Genomic DNA, 20,439 nt, shown 5'->3' with positions numbered 1-20,439 from the left:
ACTACTAACATCAGTAGTTTTGATAGTGAGATTAGTATAAAGATTGGATTTATTTTGGTTGTTAAAAAACCCAGAGCATTCTTTGCTTTTAAACTGCTACTCAAAATGCCATAAATAGCTACGAAAGCCTAAGCTGTTAATAGCTAATCAAAGTTTGCAATAGATCACATTAGTTATAGGAGCTTTTCCTATACTATTGGCATTTTGATGACATATCACACAAGGTGGGGCTTTTCCTATACTATTGCATGTGTTCATGTGGCTGGATGCATTCTGTACCTACATGTAGCTAAGCACCAAACAACCAATTTAAGATGTTAAAAATCTCTCTCTTTGTAGCAAGGGCACGGACACTTCTTGGCATTACAGAGTTACATGTGTTGGCCTGTTTTACAATGTACAATGCTTAGCATGATACATAAAGGATGTACATAGGTGTGGGGCGACATGAGGCAAGAAGCTAAGGTGGGGGTTTAAATCCAGTAGGGGTGGAATCCCACAACGTGAGGAACAAGCAATGCCGTGTTAAAGCGAGGACAAAGAGTCACATGTGCTCTTGTTGGTGGCATAAATCTCTTTGCAACCAATCCAATGTCCTTTAAGGATGGATATAGAATCCTAGAACTCAGAATGGTCTGCTGAATACCAGCTGGCATTGGCCTTCCAAACTAATCCCCAAAACCTGTGAATGACTCACCTTCCAGCCATAGATCAATTGCGGGCCAAAACCTGTGAGCCTCAGACTGGTAGCATGTCGGGCCAAGCTCCCATTGCAGGGCTGATGTCCCATAACATCAGTGCACACCATCCTAGTGTGTGGATGAAGCTGCCAAGAGTCTGGAGTTTTTAAGTGTGGTGATCACACAAGATCTGATGCAAAGGAGGCTCTGAATCCTTTCAACAAGACTCCTTAACTGCTCCAGCCTTAGGCCATGTTGACACTACAAAGCCCCTTAAACACCCTAGCCTTAGAGTGCATTTGCACCTAGTGACCTAGTGGTCAATGGCTAGTGGCCAATGTTGTGGGTGCCCATCCTAGATGTTCAAGTTGGACCAAGCTCCCATTACAAGGGCTGATGTCTCATACCATCAGCCCACACCATCTAGCTGTGTAGTGGAGCTGCCAAGGGTATAAAATCCAAGTATGGTGATCACATAAGATGTGACGCAAACAAGTACTTGAGTCCTCTTTATGGGACTCTTTAGCTGCCCTAGCCTAAGGCCGTGCCACACTGTAAGACACTGTAAGTGCCATAAACCTTAGGGCACTGTCACACCTGGCAACCTAATGGTCAATGTTCAGAGACCAATAATGTCAAATGATGTGACAATGAAGGACCCAAGTTCATCCGAAACTCTTAAGAGGTTGCAAGATAAGTATCACAAATGCATGAGTGTAAGATTTGTGGGAAGGATGACCTCCAATAAAAAACTGTGGACAAGACTGTGCAACTGTGCTGCACAAGAAGCCCACAAATACCAGCAGGCAGCAATGTACCAGACAAATATCAACTTGATCTAGCTACTATAGTTGAAAGGGCTTCTGCCAACCTCAGATACTTACAGCTTTCCAATCATAATCGCTAGCTTAATGTGGCTGAAAGGGATTCTGCCAATCATACTCTGCTTATGAATACCCTCTCATATTTAGTAAAACATGCTCATAACTAGGCAGTTATAGTTGGGCCATACTCAAAGATCTTCAGAAGAGATTGTCCTGTGTGTTTTCATCTTAAAATAATAATCTCTTCTCTATTTGATCTACATGGACAATGTCATCTGATTGAATTTATGTTCTTGGTCTTTCGTAGTAATGATTTGCCTAAATTTCTGCTTTGTCATTGTGGGTTTTGTGTGAGTGCTTTTTATACAGGTTTTGGAGGAAATGTCAAAAATGCGACCTGATGTATTTAAGAAGCATCTAGGACAATTCTACCCTTCTTTCACAAAGCTTATTTGTAGTGAACAGGTATGTACTATTGTTGATTCAAGTATTACATTCCCACTGAAAACATCTGTACTTATGTGATTTGCATTTTTGTGAATCTAGGTGGAAGTGCGCAGAGCACTTGGTAATCTGTTTACAGCGCAGCTTTTATCGATATTGCCATGAGATCTGCACTGATTGATCAGGTGGTCTTGATCTATTAGAAGGTTGTGAGAGGTGCAGTAATGCTGTTTGGACCGCATTGGATCCTGTTTGAAATCTAGTTGAGTCCATGGTAGTCATCACACGAATCAGTACAGAAGCGCCACTTTTCACACAAATTTTGACAGAGCAGGACCTTTGGATATGTTGACCATCAGATTAACTCATTCTTTCTAAGATGAGAAAGGTTCATCTTATCTCAGCATTCAGAGTCAGCCTTCAGGATCATGCCTCTGACCTGAGGTAAACAATTTTGTAAGAGTAGGCTCAAGTTGAAATTTTGGCTTTTGAGAAAGCATGTATATTATTTTTGAGGAAGCAACATTGATTTTGGTGAAGCCATGCTTTTGTACCATGCCCAGCAGTTTGACAAAGAGCAATGTTTACTTCGTTGCTATGAAGGACTTCTGCCATTTAGCATTGTTGGATTCTCTGATTCTTCATCTCCTAAAATTGATTACTATCAAGTGTAAAAATGCGGTTAAATACACCATCCATTAGGTCTGCTTCCACTAAATGGTATGTCTCCTTGTTTTACAAGTTTCCATTGTAACCAAAATTTAGACCCATGTGTTGGAGTTGTATTGGAGTGAGCCATAGTTCTATGCCAAGCAAGATGTCCTCCACCTCCAAGAAGACGACCTTGTGCTGTCAGCACTGCCAGATCAAGCCATCATCCCATCACAGGAGATGCCTACCAATATACCTTAACCTCCCCATGCTGAAGCAGATGTTACAGCACCCTATGAGAGGGATATTGAAATGATGTATATCTACTTCATAGACAAGATTTTACAGCACACTGTCTTCATATACTCTAGTGTTGTGCTCATGATGAGAGATTTTTTACTACTAGCTTAGGTAGACTTCTCTCTCTCTCTCTCTCTCTCTCTCTCTCTCCCCATGCATACATTGTGTGTGTGTGTGTGTAGTGCACACAATATTGACCAATTTGATAATGGATAATAGAATCACTAGGGGGCTCCTCCAATGAAACATGGAAAGTGGGTTGGGTCATGTTGCAAATCTTGCAATTGCAATTATATCACACAAGGATGGGCAAAATTGACATCAATTAGGGGTTCCGGATGGGCCAAAGGTGCTCTTGTGACACTCGGAAGCTTACTCAATCTTTTGGCTAAAACATTTCTTAGCAATGGCCCAACTAATTGTCTTGAGAGAGAGCATTTGGAAAAGAGGAAATCTACATTTTACCACATTATGAGTGAGCCACATCAAGCCGAATGAAGTGTAGGTTGTCTTGACACCTTTATACCAAGTAAAACGTGGGAAGAACAAATTGAAAAACAAAATTGCATTAAAATGTGAAGTGGTGGAGCTATATCAAGCCCACCATCTAGACCTTTAGAATGGAGCCAGTCAAAAGTAGACAAAACTACTGAGCTTCAAGTTGTAGCTAAAGTTGATGGAACAATATGTCGGTATTGATTGGAGTAAAACCAATTGAGCAATAAGACAAACTTTTGAGTGATGTCAATGAATAAATTTTGTTTTTGAAAACTATTTTAAAGGTGACATAGTCATGACCTTGTAGGGGAGTTATAAAAATTTTGGCTATGAAAATTGCCAACTATTAATTTTATGAAAACATGAAATGTCCTTTAATGATTATCAAAATATTACTTGGATTGGAGGTTGGTGTGAGGCTTTCAGTATTGTTTGTTTTTTTTATTTACAAGAAAATGTTATATGTAATGGTTTTTGTAATCAACTTTGTGCTTATATCAGATTTACTTGTCTTAAAGGTTGGGGTGTTGGATATTCATAGTTTGGGGTCTAGTTTGGATGGTAAAAGCTTGGCCATGAGGCCTTACCACCTTTCCACTAAAGCTTGAAAGCTCTATCTTATGCATTTAGCCCATGAGCAAGAACTAGGCATGAGATAGTCATTTTGTCATACTGGACACGGTCAAGACTTGGCAAAATTGGCATGACTCTACAATGCAAAGATGGCCTTATATAAGGGCCCTTGAATATAAGGATGACTATGGGACATTCCTTGTCGCATGTTCTTTATGATGCATGGAGGACCATTACCTTGGTTGTCCCTAGATTCATTATAAGGTCCTACTCTAAATCAAACTCATGCAATACATTAAGGTGATGGTGTAGGCCCTCAAATGAATGGAGGTATTTGATAGGGGATGTGATGAGCAAGGGTGCATCTAGTAATTGTGAAGGCGAGGTATGCATGGGTGAGGTGGCCCCAATGAGGTATCAATGAGGGAGGTCAAATCACATAATCCACAGTGTCACTCCCTCTCCCATTGAGTTGGAAGCGCAAGAGTCCCCAAAATAGCGCCAATGTGTTAGGGCTATTGCCATGAGGCCCCCTCATGATTGGGTGTGCTCTCCATGTATTGTGTAGGGTGTGGTGTTTTGAAAAGTTTGAGAGTTATATCATGGGGAGACCCATCTCTCTAAACATGGGGATGAGGTCAATTTTCTTGAAGAAAGGAACGTGATTCCTATCATCCATGCATTAAAGTCACCTACTAACATCACCTCCCATATTGAGTACTTTGAGGATATCCTATTATAGTGGAACATATTGTGTTTCCCCTTTTTCACTAGAGCCAAATAAAAAAACTGCAATGTGTATCTTTGTCCTTAGGTTGCCAAATTCTAACCCATAAGAAGCAATTTTACTCATCCCTAACGACCACTTACACTTCGAAATCCTTAGGTCTCACTTGTACTACTCAGTTTTGTTTGGAAGTGGGCTCTACCCTCGCGGCAATGATATCTCTCTCTAGTAAAGAGCCATGCATTCGTCTTGAAAGCTACATTTTAGTTCCATACCACAACTTGTACTTGGGTCTCTAGGCCATAATTCATCATGTAGTGCACCTCTTTGTGATGATAATTTGTCCACTTGAATAGAGGATCCACTTGTCCTCTTGGTGTGTGAGAACGTGTGGCATGCGCTTCTTTCAAGACCAATGGTGGAAAAGGAACATCATGAAACTTACACTCTTTTTCACTCCCCCTCCTTTTCTTCTCTTCCATGTGGATCATCTCTATCCATTGGCCTCATTCAATTTCTTTCCCATCTTGATAGTGGCCCCGTCTTTTTCGGGATCTTTCCTTCCAAATCCTCTAAGGTGGGGGACTATTTCGTCATCTTTCATATGTATACAAGTTACTTTTAGTGTGGAGAACTCTTCTCATTGATTTATTCTCTCTTCTAGGGTAGGAATGTGATATTCCTCCTATATCAAATACTCCTCATGCTCTAAGGTCTTGGTTTCCTTGAAGAGGCATTTTGCTCTAAGGTCTTGGTTTCCTTGAAGAGGCATTTTGCTAGCTCCATAATCTTCTCTTGGAGTCTCATGCCTTTGTGGTGGAAGTCATGGGTGTACTTGGCGAGTGCATTATCTAAGCACTTCTTATATGTGGCAATATGCCTTTGCTTTGATGGTATGCATACACTTATGAATGAATATTTAGTAGAGTAATATGGATAATTTGTAGTTAGGAAGCATTTACCTCCTAGCATGACAGTTGTAGATATCATAGAAATGGGTCACTACAACAAACTACCAATAGCATGATACAACAAGAATAAACCCCATATCCTACCAATATGGTAATGCTCGAAGATGAAGGCATTCTTAATGTACTAGATGTGCCAAAACCTAATCGAAATCACGAAGTGAAACAAGTGAGGACATTATAGTTGCAAATACTTGAGGCTATCATCCCAACATTGGACTTTAGTTCACAGCCCCATATTTTTCACGGTATCATGCAAGAGATGAAATATCCTTGTGATGCCACATCACACCATGTGTTGGGAGCCATCTATAAGAACTCACCAAACAAGAACCTTCCTTGTAAGAACTTATTTTTCAACCAGTTTATGGTAGATCTCATAAGCCAACCAATTGAGAAAGCCAATTGAATGAATTGAAGCCTAGTTCTACAAGGATATACAATCCTACAACTAACTCTATAGAGGCATATAATGTTCTAATCAAGAATATGGTACCTTGCCAAGAGGCAACTAATCTTGATGATGAGTAAACCTCAAATGGATGAGTAGGAAAAATAATAATTACTATTCATCCCCTCTTCAAGTACAATTGTCAACTTTGATTTTTCCAATGATAAGAGTAGTCCAAAACCCCAAATATCAATCAATTGTTGAAAAGAACATACAAACATGATAATAAGATTTTACAAAATCTACTTGAATGTAGTGCTCACTAAGAACCGAGGTTTAGTGTCAAGTATAATTGTTTAGGTTTAAATTTTAAAAGCCTTTTTAAAAAACATTAAAAATTTTGGGGGAAATGTTTCTTAATTTCAAATTCTATGAATATTTTGCTTATATTATGAGAAGAAAACCTACAAAATTCAAGAAGAATTGTACAAATTGCCAAGGTTTAATGTTTTTGTGTCAACTACAAAAATGCCATTTATGAATACCAAATAACAATTTTCTTGTTCATGGAATCCATGCAAATGAACTAATTTTGAAAGCACTTTATATAACCTAGAAGCCAAAATCTTATTAGGGGTTTGGTATAGTTATATCATAGAGTTTCCCACTTCTTGACACACTATTGTGAGTGGTCCCTTCGAATCCTCCATTAACCCTTTCTAAGAGGATAAAGATGAAGGCAAGGTGTATGATAAAAAACAATTTAGAATAAGGAAAGCATGCACAGGAGCATCTCTTGGGCACTTATTCTTCTTAGTGGACAATTATGTTGTAATTTATCTTTATGAGAGAGTCAAGCCACTCACATGCAAATTGTAGCATGATTTGAGCGAGGTATGATCATATAAATTCAACTCGACAAAAATAGATAAGTTCTATAAAATATGTGTGTACACAAAATGAGAGAATATCAATTTAGGGCAAAAGATGGGAGGGTGCCCAAAAAATCAATGCCATGTATAAAAGCTAAGAAATGAAAGGATAAGCTCATACCTGTGGCATACAATCTTGTGGATCTCTCTTCTTGCTTCCATCTTGCTTGTATATGAGAGAGAGAGAGAGAGAGAGAGAGAGAGAGAGAGAGAGAGAGAGAGAGAGAGAGAGAGAGAGAGAGAGAGAGAGAGAGAGAGAGAGAGAGAGAGAGAGAGTGTGTGTGTGTGTGTGTGATAAGTAAGGGACTAGTATGGGTGAAGCTCTTGCTTCTTCTTCTCCTTCTTCTTTTCTTTCTTTGTCTTCTTTACAGAACATGTGTGGTGATTGAGGCCATGGAGTCTGAGCTTTTTTGAGGTGCATCACTTGATTCGTGGAGCCATCGATACACCTTTGTGGATATACTTCAAGGAAGAGGTAAATCAATGAATTTTCTATCTCATTTGTGAGAGCACACAATGGTTATGTGAGAGGTATCCATAGCCATGTTGCTTAAAGCACTTGAAACAATAGGTGTTCCGTCAAGTCCAATGTCAAGCTTGGGAAAGCTTTGATATTTTGGCTTTGTTACTAGGATTGATAGAATTGAGCAATGAGAGATACACTCTCTATGCCAAGTGCTAGAATACGAGCTAGTACTCCAAAACATTGCACATATTAGATTAGGATGAGCAAGTTGAGAAGTAGATGATTCGTGATGCATGTGCATTGGATTTTCATTCACTCCATGTAAAATTTTAAAATTTTTAGGAAAGTTTGGATGCAATGATCCAAGGTCTAAAGGGATAAAAAATCATTTAAAATTTCATGAGTTTTGGATCTCTATTAACCATAGTAAAAAAAGTAGGGGATTTAAATAGGGGTTTCACAAGAATCTGTAGCTTTCTATGTTGTTGTTTTTTGCTTTTGCTTTTGGTGTTGTGTGTTTGTGCTTTTGGCAAAACTAGTTAGACTTGTGGCTTTTGATTTATTCAAATATGTCAAACCAGGTGAACAACACTTTGATTTGGGCTGAATGGCCCTTGTTAAGGCCTTACAGGGCTTTGATTTATTTAATTGGATGAATGGCCTAAATTAAGGCCATCAAGCAACCAAAAATGACGTGATTTAAGGCCAAACGGTGTTTTAATGTTATATGCAGGTGAAAATGACCTTATCCAAAGGCCTTATAGTCCTCGCCTTGATAAAAATGGTTGAATAGTCTATTGTTGAATGGCCTTGTGCTAAAGCCTTAGGCCTTAACTTTATATTAAACTATTGAATGACCTTTCTCAAAGGCCTATTGGTCCTACCTATTACACTCAAGCAAGCATTTTGTAAGGCTTAAAGGAAGTTTTGCATTTGATCAACCAAATGACCTTTCCCTAAGACCTAGAAGGCCTTTCCAACAAAATAGCAATTAGAAGGTATTGTGCCAAAGCATGTGGGCTTGCCAATTAGTTAATTGGCATAAAGGCTTTTAACTAAGGCCTTATTTCATACAAACAACCAAGGGGCCTCTTATAAAGGCATTAGAGGCCTCTTTGACTTGCATTTGACCAAAAGGCCTTAAAAAGGAGTGAAAGCCTTAAAAAAATAAAAGGGGCCTTGTAGTAGGGCAATAGGGCTTAGCCTTTGTCTTTGTAAGACCATCAAGCCTTAAAACCACCAACTCGATGATAGTAAGGCCTTGCAACAATTGCAAAGCGCTCCATTTAAGGCATTAGGGCTTGGACTTAAGCATTTGGCTAGGTGAGCCACCCACATAACAAATTGCTACAAGTATGCACATGGCATAGTATGGAGTGGATGAGCAAAGAGACATAGACTAACCCTTGAGTGGGAAGGAAGCATAATTAAATGATGAATTCTACACTTTTTACTCAAGAAACATAGATGATTCTTGGTCCTTTTAGAAGGAATCGACGCCTTGATCTTACAAACCTAAGAACACTTACATTCTCATCTTAGAGTCCATAGAATACCGCACACACTTAATTTCATAGGTGTCCTAGCTTCTTAGAGCCTTGTAAAAGTCTCGTATATGCACATGATTTTGCCTTGAGACTAAGTGCTAAGTGGGTAGCCTCTAGGACCTAAATTAGAGCAAAACCTTGCATCCAACTCAAGGACCACTCAAATTGGGTGCCATGCATCTACATATGTCACAAGTGGTACTAGTTGCAACAATGGACTTATAGTTGGATTTATGCCAAGTGCTTGCAACTACCCATAGTTGAGAGTTAGGATTGGACCCCTTGGCATCCAAAACTTTTGTAATTGAAAATAGTTCGAGCACACAATGAGAAAAACTGACCTCTTGACTAGCATGACCTAAGAAAGATTCTTTGAAAGTTTAATGCTTGTTGTAAGACTTGAGTGATGGAGGTTTAATGCTTGTTCACACATTGCACTTGAAGTGCAAAGTGTAATTTTTTTATTGAGTATCATTGGCACAATAACACTTTCATAGCATTGAATCACAATTGTTTGAGAAAATTTGAAAGCGTGATTGCACACTATGCACTAACATTCATCTACACAAAGTGGTAAAATGATTGTTTTCTTCTAATGGAAACACCAACCAAGAGGACCAAGGAAGAGAGACCAAGCAACAAAAAAGAGACCCCAAAGCTAGGAGAGAGTACTAAAAATTGTCTAACTCTATGTTTGTAGTGTGAAAGGAAGGGTATCACTTTGAAAGATGAAGCATATCATCAAAAATATCATAGGGATAAATGTGATAGAGGCCCCTATAGTACTTAACAATCCATATCGATTGACAAGGGTTGTATAGGCAACTATCTTTTGAGCACTACTGTGCAATGCAACAACCACTTGCCAACCACGAGAGTAAGAAGTGTCTTCCTTGGAAGTCATAGTCTCCCTACCTAACTTGGTCAACCTCATTGAGATCCTAGTCCAATGAGAAGAATTAGGAACCATGTCTACTTCAAGCTCAAATGCAGATGACCTAACATTTGACCTTAGTGAATTTCCAATTAAAATCCAATGACTATTAGCACAATATGATCAGAAGATGAGGATAGTGCATGTGGGAATATCAACACATGTGATAATGATATATTTGGAAGAGGAAAGGAAACCATGAAAAGATGTGCAAGAAGTCACTAGGTTCATGTAGGCACAGAGGATTGATAGGCAAAGGAGAGTGGTTGAATTCAACCAAGTCTAACACATCTTAGCATTCACAAGAAGAATTGGACCAAAAGCAAGTGCCAATAGGAAAATATCCCTTGAAGTAGGCCTCACACCAATCAAACTCTTGACCACAAATGCTTGTTGGATAAATTGGCCAATGAAAGAAGTAGTGTAGTAGTCTCGATCCTAGCTAAGTTAGGAATAGCATCCAACACTAGAAACCAATCAAAAATCCCCATCGTCACAAAGCATATTGAGAAGTACAAAGCAAATATGATTTGCACAACTTTGTGGAGTAGTTTGAATAGGTTTGTGGCTAATAATATCCAAGATTTTGGCAAACTCACACAAGCTTTTGGGTTGTGTCTAGGGAAAGAATGCCAAACTTGATTCACTAGCATGCATAATGATTTCGATGTGCTTCATGACCTTTTTATCAAGACATTCTTAGAAGAAGGATACACAAAAAATTAGACTATCAAATTGATGAATGTGAGCCAAAGTAACAAAGAAGAAGTATCTAAGTATATAACCCATATCTAGAGTCTCTAAGATAGGATCTTGATAGCTAAATGACCCATACAAAAAATAGTCTCCATTATGCTCATTAACAACATTAGAAATAAAGAAATCTATAAGGCTTTAGCAAGTAATTCAAGTTTGTAGAGAGATAAAATATAAGGGTTTTTGAAGAGGTGATATGTGTCGATGACTGGAGGAATGCAAAGGCTATTTAGTTGATAGCTATCATTACCATTCATATAGTGAGAGATCCACAATCCATAGTGATTAGCCTATTTTTGATGTTCAAGGCAAGGGGAAGAGCACGGACCTTACACAAGAAATGGTAAGCCTTAAATTGGAGCTCACAAAGATTCAAGATGCATTAAGATGGCCCACAAGGCCACACATATAGTGCCTCCACTATGGCAGCAAAACCATCTTCCATGGGAGTGCCTCAATCCACGACCACACACTTGCACAATTGTGAAAGCTTTGGGCATAAGGCCATTCATTGCCAACTACCTAGGAGCTTACCATATCCTTCGCCCTACCCTCAACCATTCTATCCAATGAATAGATAGCTTAGTTATGAAAGAGGAGCTTTGTTGGCATTGCTAGTATCCAATGAATAAAGACCTATATCCTCTAGGGAAAATATAAATCCAAGAGGAATACCTAGACCACCTAGACCCATCGTCACCCATCCACCTACTAGTGATGCCCCTATGCACTTCATGGAAGAACCATCGCAAGAAGAAATGTATATGAATCCTTACGTCACTTAGAATGAAAATGGATATCCAATCTTGATGGATTTTAGGCCAATGCCAATTATGGCTTTGGACAAGGGATGAGGTTGAGGCATGAGAGGAAACCAACCACATGAACCTCTCACCTCTTGAACTTGTGCCACCCAGGGTTCATTTCATTGAGATGCCTTGAAAAGGAAAAAGCTAACAAGGATAAAGCCAACTTGAGATGTCTAGAGTGTGGAGTCACATGTCTATATACCAACGATTGTCCTAGGTGAAAGCCTTCCACTAGCTTGGAAATTGTGCCATCAATACCACTCAAACTTTTCAATGTTGAGACTCCCAATGGATGCTACCCCAATTCCCTTGAATGTAATGACTTGAGCCCAAGCAAAACATGTTGGCATTTCAGTGCTCAAGCCTAATAACCTAGATGCATCGTTCATAGGCAAAAAGAACTGGAGGAAGAGGAAGAAAAGGGCTAATGCAAAACTTTCACTTAAGGTGGTTAATGCTACAACACTAACTAAAGAAAAGCAAGTCCTTAGTGATAAAGTAGAATTGTTTGCCCCAAAGAAGCACAAGAATTGGAGAAGACCTTGATTTAAAGCAATAGCTACAAATAGTAGATAAGGTTAGAAGCTAGATAACAGAGGCACAAACACATCTCCAAGATACAGAACCAATAGTAGAAGAGGATTTGCATGCCTTCTCAAGTGTGAGTCCACCCACTTCTCCCACTTAATATTGTACCTCATCAAGAGCTAAGCAAAACTAGAATTGAAACCATGACCAATGGAGATAGGGTGTTGAATGGTATGAGTAGGGAAAACCGATTGCTAGCTTGCTTGCCACATTAACCTTAATCCCACTCTCCTTATCATTAGGACAACTATTGAAGCAAAGCGCTGCACTTTGGGAACTGTTGAAAAAGTGGATAAATAGACCAATGAAACCAAAAATAGGAATCATGCAAGGTCACAATGCTAATATGCATATACCCAAAATAACCCTAAACCTCATGTCAACAACTTTACAAGTCAATGTCTTTTGGGAGGGAACATTGAGGCATGCAATTCTCCCCATTATTGAATTGGGTGACACAACCCAAAAAATGAATTGTTGACACGGGGAAAGCAATTGGTATTCTTAGCCGTATAGTTATGCTGGCTTGGGGCAATCCACCTATAGAAATTGTGCACTTAAATGTTACTCTAGCCAATGGAACAAAAGTTAGGCCTTTCAAGGTATTGAAAGATTGGCCAATCAAGATAGCAAGAATTTAGTTCTTAGTGAACTTCATTGTCATGAAGGGAGTGGATTATGATATCTTTCTCAATTGGCCATGGATGAGAAACACACATGTAATCAAGGATTAGGGCTAATGTTATTTGTTGGCAATCACATGGAGGTAGTCAAGATTGAGATGGAAACATGGAAGCCCTCACTCGTTGACCTAAACACCATCTTTGCTCTATTAAAAGGTGCTACTAAAACCACACCAAACTGTGGCACACTTACAAAATTACATCCCTTGTCTAGATAATAATAATGAACGGGACTAGATGCATATTCTTGCAACCATTGACTTGTCCTTCTCATATTACAAGGATGATTACAAATGAGTAGCTGATAGACTGAGCAGCAAGATAGGAAAACAAGCAAAGGCAACAAACTCCTTAAGCCAAGCCATTGACTTGTCCTTCCCAGATTATAAGGATGACTACAAACAAGCAATCGATAGAATAAGAAGCATAGAAAAACAAGGGGAGATGACTCAATCCATATGATTGCAAGACGTACAAAAGTATCTCTTTGCATGGCCTATCATGTCTATACAAACAAAATTGGAGTTAATGGAAATTTTAGAATTTCTAAAAAACAAATTAGGAAACAACCCCAGTGCAAACTTGAAATCACTTGAGGAGCTCTTGGAAGTTTAATAGTAGAAGTGGACCACAATACACAACCTAAACCTACTCTAGAACTAGACCCTTCAAGAAAAGGGAACCATTTTAGACAAGAAAGCGATGTTTAACGATGAACTCTCCAATGTGGCAAACATTGAAAGTGCTTACACAGATTATGAATTCGAGGAAGAAACCCCAGCTATGTAGAGCTTGAAACGATTGACTAGAATATCGATGGGCACACAATAAAACAAATTATTGTTGATTCTAAACCTAGAGGGATAGATACATTGCTTGTCAATGAGGTATCAAAATGGATTGCAATAGAACTTGGCTAGAATACCTTGAAGGATTGGAGTATGAGCAAAGGCAAGTAGATCCAGTGGCATTGTATGAAGATGGGATCGAATATGAGCTATGATAGTTAGGAAAACACCCTCATCCAAAAAGGAAAGAAAATTCAACTATGAATCAGAGGTCATATCTGACAGTGACCTAGAAACTCAATTCTTGCCTAAGACTCAACACACCAAAGGGAATCTTCTAGTCCACTTACAATGCAAAAGGTTGAAGGAGGAAATGAAAAAATTACTAAGGATTCAATAGCTGAACAATAGGAAAAACCCTAAGATCTCCCTAAATATTTCACCAAGTTTAAAAAAGGGGATTAGATATTGGTGTTGCTAGGTGCAAAACATCAAAGATAGACCATCTAGCTAATAGAGGGACCTACCAAAGTAAAGGAGGTCAATCTAGTTGAAGAGGAAGAAAAGCCTCACCCTATCTTTATGGTAGCCAACAATCTTATCGAGGATGAGGAAACAAATCTTGTGAATATCTTGAGGAAATTCAAATATGTATTTGGCTATTCAATAGAAGAGCTCAAAGGGATAGATCCTAACATCATCACCTATAATATTCCCATACTACCACATGTGATGCCAATGAAACAATGCCCTTATGCAATGATTCCTAAGCATGCACATTATGTCAAAAAGAAAATAGACAAACTCCTAATCATAGGATTTATTTATGAAATCAAGCACATGGATCAAGTCTCATCTATCATCATCATGCTAAAGAAAAATGAAAAAATTAGAGTGTGCATAAATTACAAAAGGGTCAATGTAGCAAAAATAAAGAGAGACAATTATCCACTTCCCTACATGGAGCACATGTTGAAAAGGGTTGCATGAAAGGAAGCTTACCATTTCCTTGGTAGATTTTCAGGCTACAACCAAGTGTAGGTTTATCTGAACAATAGGTGCAAGATGACATTCGCTACCGAATGGTGAGTGTTTATATACATAATGATGCTTCTACCACTTTTGAATGACTAGTGTGCACCATTTTCAAGGACATGCTTCACAAATGGTTGGAAGTGTTCATGGATGCTCTGTGCGTACTCACCAACTAGATTGAATATCTTGAAAAGCTTTGAGCTATCTATGAACATTGTAGACAATGTAGTATCTCCCTAAACCCTTTAAAGTGCCAATCCTGGTGGGTAAAGCATGGTTGTATCTTAGGGCACATAGCTTCCAATAACGGAGTTGTAACTAACTCATTTAAGGCCAGAGTTATTGTTGATTTGCTACCACCAACAATGAATAGGGAGCTCAATTTTTTCTTAGTCACATGGGATATTTTCAAGAGTTTGTGTTGAACCACACATTAATTGCTCAACTGTGGTACAATGTGTTGATTGTTTTTTAGTGGACCAAAGAATGTCAGCATGTCTATGAGGCACTAAAAAAGTCTCTAATATTAGTATCAATTTTACAATCCCTATATTGGAATGTAACCATCCATGTGCGTATCAATGCCTCAAAGTTTATTGTGGAGCTGGAGTATCCAGTCTAGAGAGCACATTTTGGATTATGTAGTGAACTTTGCTAGTTGCTCATGGATATTGAAATAAACTACTCCACCACTAAGAGAGGAGGATTGGAAATGGTGTTTCTTGTGAAGAAGTTCCACCACCATTTATTAGCTACACCATTTACCCTCTTTGTGGATCATCAAGCTTTGTTATACTTAGTATATAAACCATGTGCTACATGATATATAGCTTGATGGTTACTTATTTTATTCAAATTTTATTTCTCAGTGGTCATAAGGGAAGGGAAATAGTACTACATGTCTCAGATACCCAATGGAGAACCTATAGAGAACAACATTGCAAAAAGCTTCTTGATGTGCATTTATTTAAAATAGATTCCAAGGAAGAAGATCTTTATGAAGTAGATCTTACCTCTTATTGGGCTGATGACATCATCAAAGTAGTAGAAAAATGGATAACCTATCACCCAATAGGAAAAACTTGACCTCATTGCCTCATACTCAAAGTGCAACCCCATTAGACTGGGTGCTAGACAATTATATCATCTAGGCCAAGATAGCTTACTAAAAAGGTACATTTGTGAGCATGAGATGCATGGTATCCTAGTAGGAGCATAGTGAGAGTCACATGAGGTCATTTCTATAGAGACTCTACTAACAAGATCTTATAGTCAGTTAGGGTGACCTACCCTCTTTCACAATGCTACTAAATTTATAAAACATCGCAATGCATGCCAGCACACATGAAAGTACTAGTGAGAAAAGAAAAAAATGAAATTTACACCAATGATAGCACAATAACCTTTTGAAAAGTAGGGAATCAACTTTGTTGGGTTCGTAAGTCTTGTAGCTCGGTATTCGTAGGCTAGGTACATCATTGTTGCAAAATTGATTACCTAACCAAGTGGATTGAAGTGAAAGCCACTTAAATAGAATGATGCTAGAACAACATCAAAATTCTTGTGGGAGTAGGTAATCTCTCATTTGGCTATCCCCTCAAGATTGTGAGTGACCAAGGCACACATTTTATCAATGAGGTAATCACGCTTTTGTTGTCCATGTTTATGGTCATTCATTGAAAGTCTTCTCCCTACTATCTGTAATACAGAAGCAAGGAACAAAATAATGATCAATATATTGACTAAGATAGTCTCAAAGTCACTAGGACAATAAACTTATGTCAACATTGTCAATCTATTAAATAGTCTACAAGTCTACAACTAGCCTAACCTCTTTTAAGTTAACACATGGTATCTATGTCTTTATGCTAGTTGAATGATTTGTCCCAAGATTAAGAGTGGCTATGCAAGAATGATTTGGAATGCCAAGGGGCTTGGACTAGCTACATGATTGAATTAGAATGATTATATAAAATAAGGCTATTGGTGATGCGTACCCTTATGTATGAAAAAACGAGACAATAAGGTCGAGTTTAATAAGCATGTCAAGCAAAGAGAATTCAAAAAAGGAAACCTAGTGTTGCTTATTCTATTAAAGGCCATAATAAAATTTTGAAGTTTAGTCCTTGGCCCTTTTCATGCTTGAGATGATTGATGGTAAAGGCATTAATTTTCTTCAATGGTAGCAACTGAATCAAAAAGTAATATCCACCAACAAATCCACTATACGAATCACCAATGATGCTACCACTAATTGTTGTACATGCTATAAAAATCACCAAACTTGACCCGAACCAATACCCATTGACTATCTTAGGGTGGTCAAGCTCACATAAAAGAATGGATGCTTTGATTGACGATGGAGCCAATCGTAATGTCATGAGGTACGATGATTGGACCACCAATCTTGGGCAACCTCCACTTATTCATACTACTATGAAAATGAATCCATACAAAGGTGGTCCTTACAACTTGTTTGAAAAAATACAAAGTGATGTTGATTGTAGAGACTGAGAGTCTACCTACAACTTTTTTGTGTTACCTAATATAAGAGCTGAAAACAAGGCATTATTGGATCGCATGTTTAAATGACAGATCAAGTACATGGTCAACTATGAGATGCAACACATACACTTAAAGCTACCCAATGTAAAGTCATTATTACGACCTTCAATAGGGCACACTTTCTTATTCAAAGCAAACATCACCAACCACTGACATCCACAACTTCAAGTATAGCACAATCTACAAGGGATTTAGAACCCCTTATTCAACAACTTAGTAAGTAAGATATCTAAACCAAGCTCGATCTACAAAAAATGGATTATCAAGGTAGAGTGCCAAAAAAAAGAGGCCCAACTAACCCTACGACTAGCCGCAAAAGTTAGATGGGTCCATAAAATCCTACTACTAGCAAAAGGCTACGACGTTGGCAACACATAGATATGGTTGCCCAAGCTATCACATTCCACAAAGCCGCAACTGCCTAATAATAAAACATTTCAATCACAATGTCACTAGCCACCCAAATCACAACTAGAAAAACAAGCACCACAATGCCCAATACAGGAAGCTAAACCTCAACTAGTCTATAGGATATAAATTCCTCCTTCAACTTGCATACCCAATATCACAACTAACATAAATATCTAGCAAAAGAAATTTCTTAACGACACCATACAAAATCTAAACTATAAAACTCATCACATATGAGAGAACCAAGTAACGAGAGCGGAAAGGAGACACAAACTGGACTCCATATTACCTTGTTACTTCATGAAGTGTCACTGACTATGAGGTGAGCTCTTGTAGTATGTGTTTCTTCTTGCACAATTTCTCAAGCTAACCCACAACCAAATGTCATAGAATATTCATTTGACTCTAGCAACATCCTTTCTGTAGCTCAACCGAATAATGAAATGCAACAAGCTACTCCTATTGATCAAATTAATCCAACAAAGCCAAACCCATCTCTAGGCCTAATTCCCTCTTAGAAGACACGATACCATCCCTCTTAGAAATAGCTGTAGGTTTGGCCACAAACACAGGTTACAATATTATCACATGTATTCAAATGTTCAAAATACCTTCACCTTATTCATCATAGCTACAAATGACGTGATTTAGGTCTCTTGAATGAGAGCATGGTGAAGGATGTGAAGTCTCTACCTTGCTCGTGTGAGGATTTTGAACATATATTCACCAAGGCTCCCTTGATCAATGATGAGCTAATCGCTACTTAAATCTCACAAGAGACATCCTTAAAAGAATGCACTATTACCTCCTTCAAGTAGTTATGTAGAGGGAACACCTAAGGATCTCCCTAATTTAGACCTCTAGAAAAATTTGAGTCCTTGATCTTACCATGGTGGTTTACCCTACATGCACATTGGGAATGAGCGTATCATAAAATCATGACCAATGCCAAACAAAGTTGCACCTTTAAGACATCTAAATAGGGTCTTATTTACATCACTCCTACACTATTTGGGGTCCTTACCTTGACTCATAATGGATCATTAGAGGAAAGCATCATGACCCATTCCTAATTGGATTGTATTCTTAGTGAGGAAGAGCTCCATGCTGTTGGTAAAATAGCCTCATGCAACTTCCTAACCAATGTTTTGACCTATATTACAAATGTTGATATATGTCCATAGGGTATAGATCATTATGCTGCACTAAAAAATAATCCTTATTCTTATGATTGGTTATTGCAAAGGTAGGTATATATCTATATCCATGTATATAAATAAGTGCTCTATCACAATGTGAACAAAAATTTAAAAAATGTGCACATTGTGGAACAAAACATCACAACTCTCCCTCAACAATCCTAGGAAGTATAGTAGAGTAGTCAATCATGGTGGAAACCGATGGGCAATGGAAGGTTGCAATACTACTCTTACCAAGTAGTCAAAAAAAGAGTTTAAAAAATCAAAGAGCAAGATGGATGTCTTTGCAATGTTGGGCCATGATAAGCAAATGTACATAGGAGCAAGAGCCTACATAAGATATAGGAGAGGAGGAGGTTAGAAGATTGCAACAAGAAGCAAAAGAAGTTGAAAAGGGAACTTACAAAAATGTGGTAGAAGTTCACGGCACTGCAGAAGTCTTGTAAAAAGCATCAAGTCAAGTCTCCAAGAGAAGCCTAGCTAGGTAAGAGAAGGTGAATCAACTAGAATACTTAGGAACAAAAACCTCTCAATCTCAAGCACTAGAACAACCACACTAGAGATGAGAAGCAAAAGGTTCTTGGACCCACAGCTAGCTACACTTAGAGCACAATGGCAATAGTAAAAAGCACAACTAGAGATACTAGTTTCAACCACCATTGATGAAGGAAGGATAAAGAAGCTCATTTTATTAATTTATCCTATAAATAGTGAAAGGTTGCATTCAAGGAGGAGAAGGCTATAGAAAAAGCTAAGGAAAAATCAAGGAAGGAAGAGCACAAATAGAAGTAGAAATAGCAAGAGGTAGACGAGTAACTCAAAAAAGAAGAAGAAGAGGATTTAGTCATGGTGATTAGATATTTAGTCAAGTATCATTCTAGAGCTGAGGAATTGGCACTTATGAACCTCAATCTTGAAATTGTACCACAAATAAGCACAAGTACAATAGGACCCTCAATGTAGCCACTAGTAACACGAAAGGGTAAAGCCCCATTAGAAGCCTGTCTCCCACCAATTATAGCCACCAAATCCTTTATCCAAGTGTTCAAAATAGGAACCATTGCTAGAATCAGATTAGAGAATATGAATTAGCTTCACAATTTGTTTCCCTCTCACATGAAAGATTAGGAGATGCCATAGCTATAGGTATAATGAGAGTGGCAACTGCATATGCAAAATCTGGGCAAAAGACACCTAAAAGGCCTAGTGTGCCTTTAGTCACATTGATCCAACCTTGAAAAAGAGGAAGATCCATGTAACATTTTGACAACCAAAAACTAGGGAAATTTTTAATCTAAAGAAGGATTTGGTAGTACTAAAAGATAGGCAATGATAAAGGAGAGAAGTAGAAGAGGTGCAGGAACAATGTGAAGTCAAGAGAGAAAATTTGATATACCCTGATAGTCAATGCACAAAAGCCTCTTAAGGATAAAGCCAAGTCAGAAGGAGAGCTAAATACATTAAACCAACTACATGGGCAATTAATGACAAAGCTAAAAGAGGAAAGAAAGACAAAGGAGGAGGCATAGTAAAGGAATAAAAACCTTGTGGAACTATAGTGAAATAGAAAAGGCCTCTCATAATTATACAAAACTTCAGAAGTATTTAGAGTATGAAATGCCACAAAGGAAAAGATTGAATCAAACCTAGAAGGAGCAGCAAACTATGCT

The 20,439-nt window shown here is 38.2% G+C and overlaps 1 protein-coding gene across 1 annotated transcript in view; it reads left to right on the top strand.

Annotated features, from left to right (window-relative positions):
* Nucleotides 1-2,637, top strand: part of ATMIN7 (HOPM interactor 7) — a 64,830-nt gene extending 62,193 nt beyond the window's left edge. Inside the window, exons 33-34 of the mRNA XM_087696782.1 lie at nt 1,874-1,969; nt 2,051-2,637. Of these exons, the coding sequence (XP_087552908.1) occupies nt 1,874-1,969; nt 2,051-2,113 (159 nt within the window). The 3' untranslated portion in view covers nt 2,114-2,637. The remainder of the gene's footprint in view (nt 1-1,873; nt 1,970-2,050) is intronic.
* Nucleotides 2,638-20,439: the final 17,802 nt, after the last annotated feature.

This window comes from Lygodium microphyllum, chromosome 2, assembly GCF_053477565.2.
Source record: "Lygodium microphyllum isolate KBCC chromosome 2, Lygodium_microphyllum_v1.1.10, whole genome shotgun sequence".
Lineage (NCBI taxonomy): Eukaryota > Viridiplantae > Streptophyta > Polypodiopsida > Schizaeales > Lygodiaceae > Lygodium > Lygodium microphyllum.
This window is presented reverse-complemented; position numbering and strand designations above follow the sequence as displayed.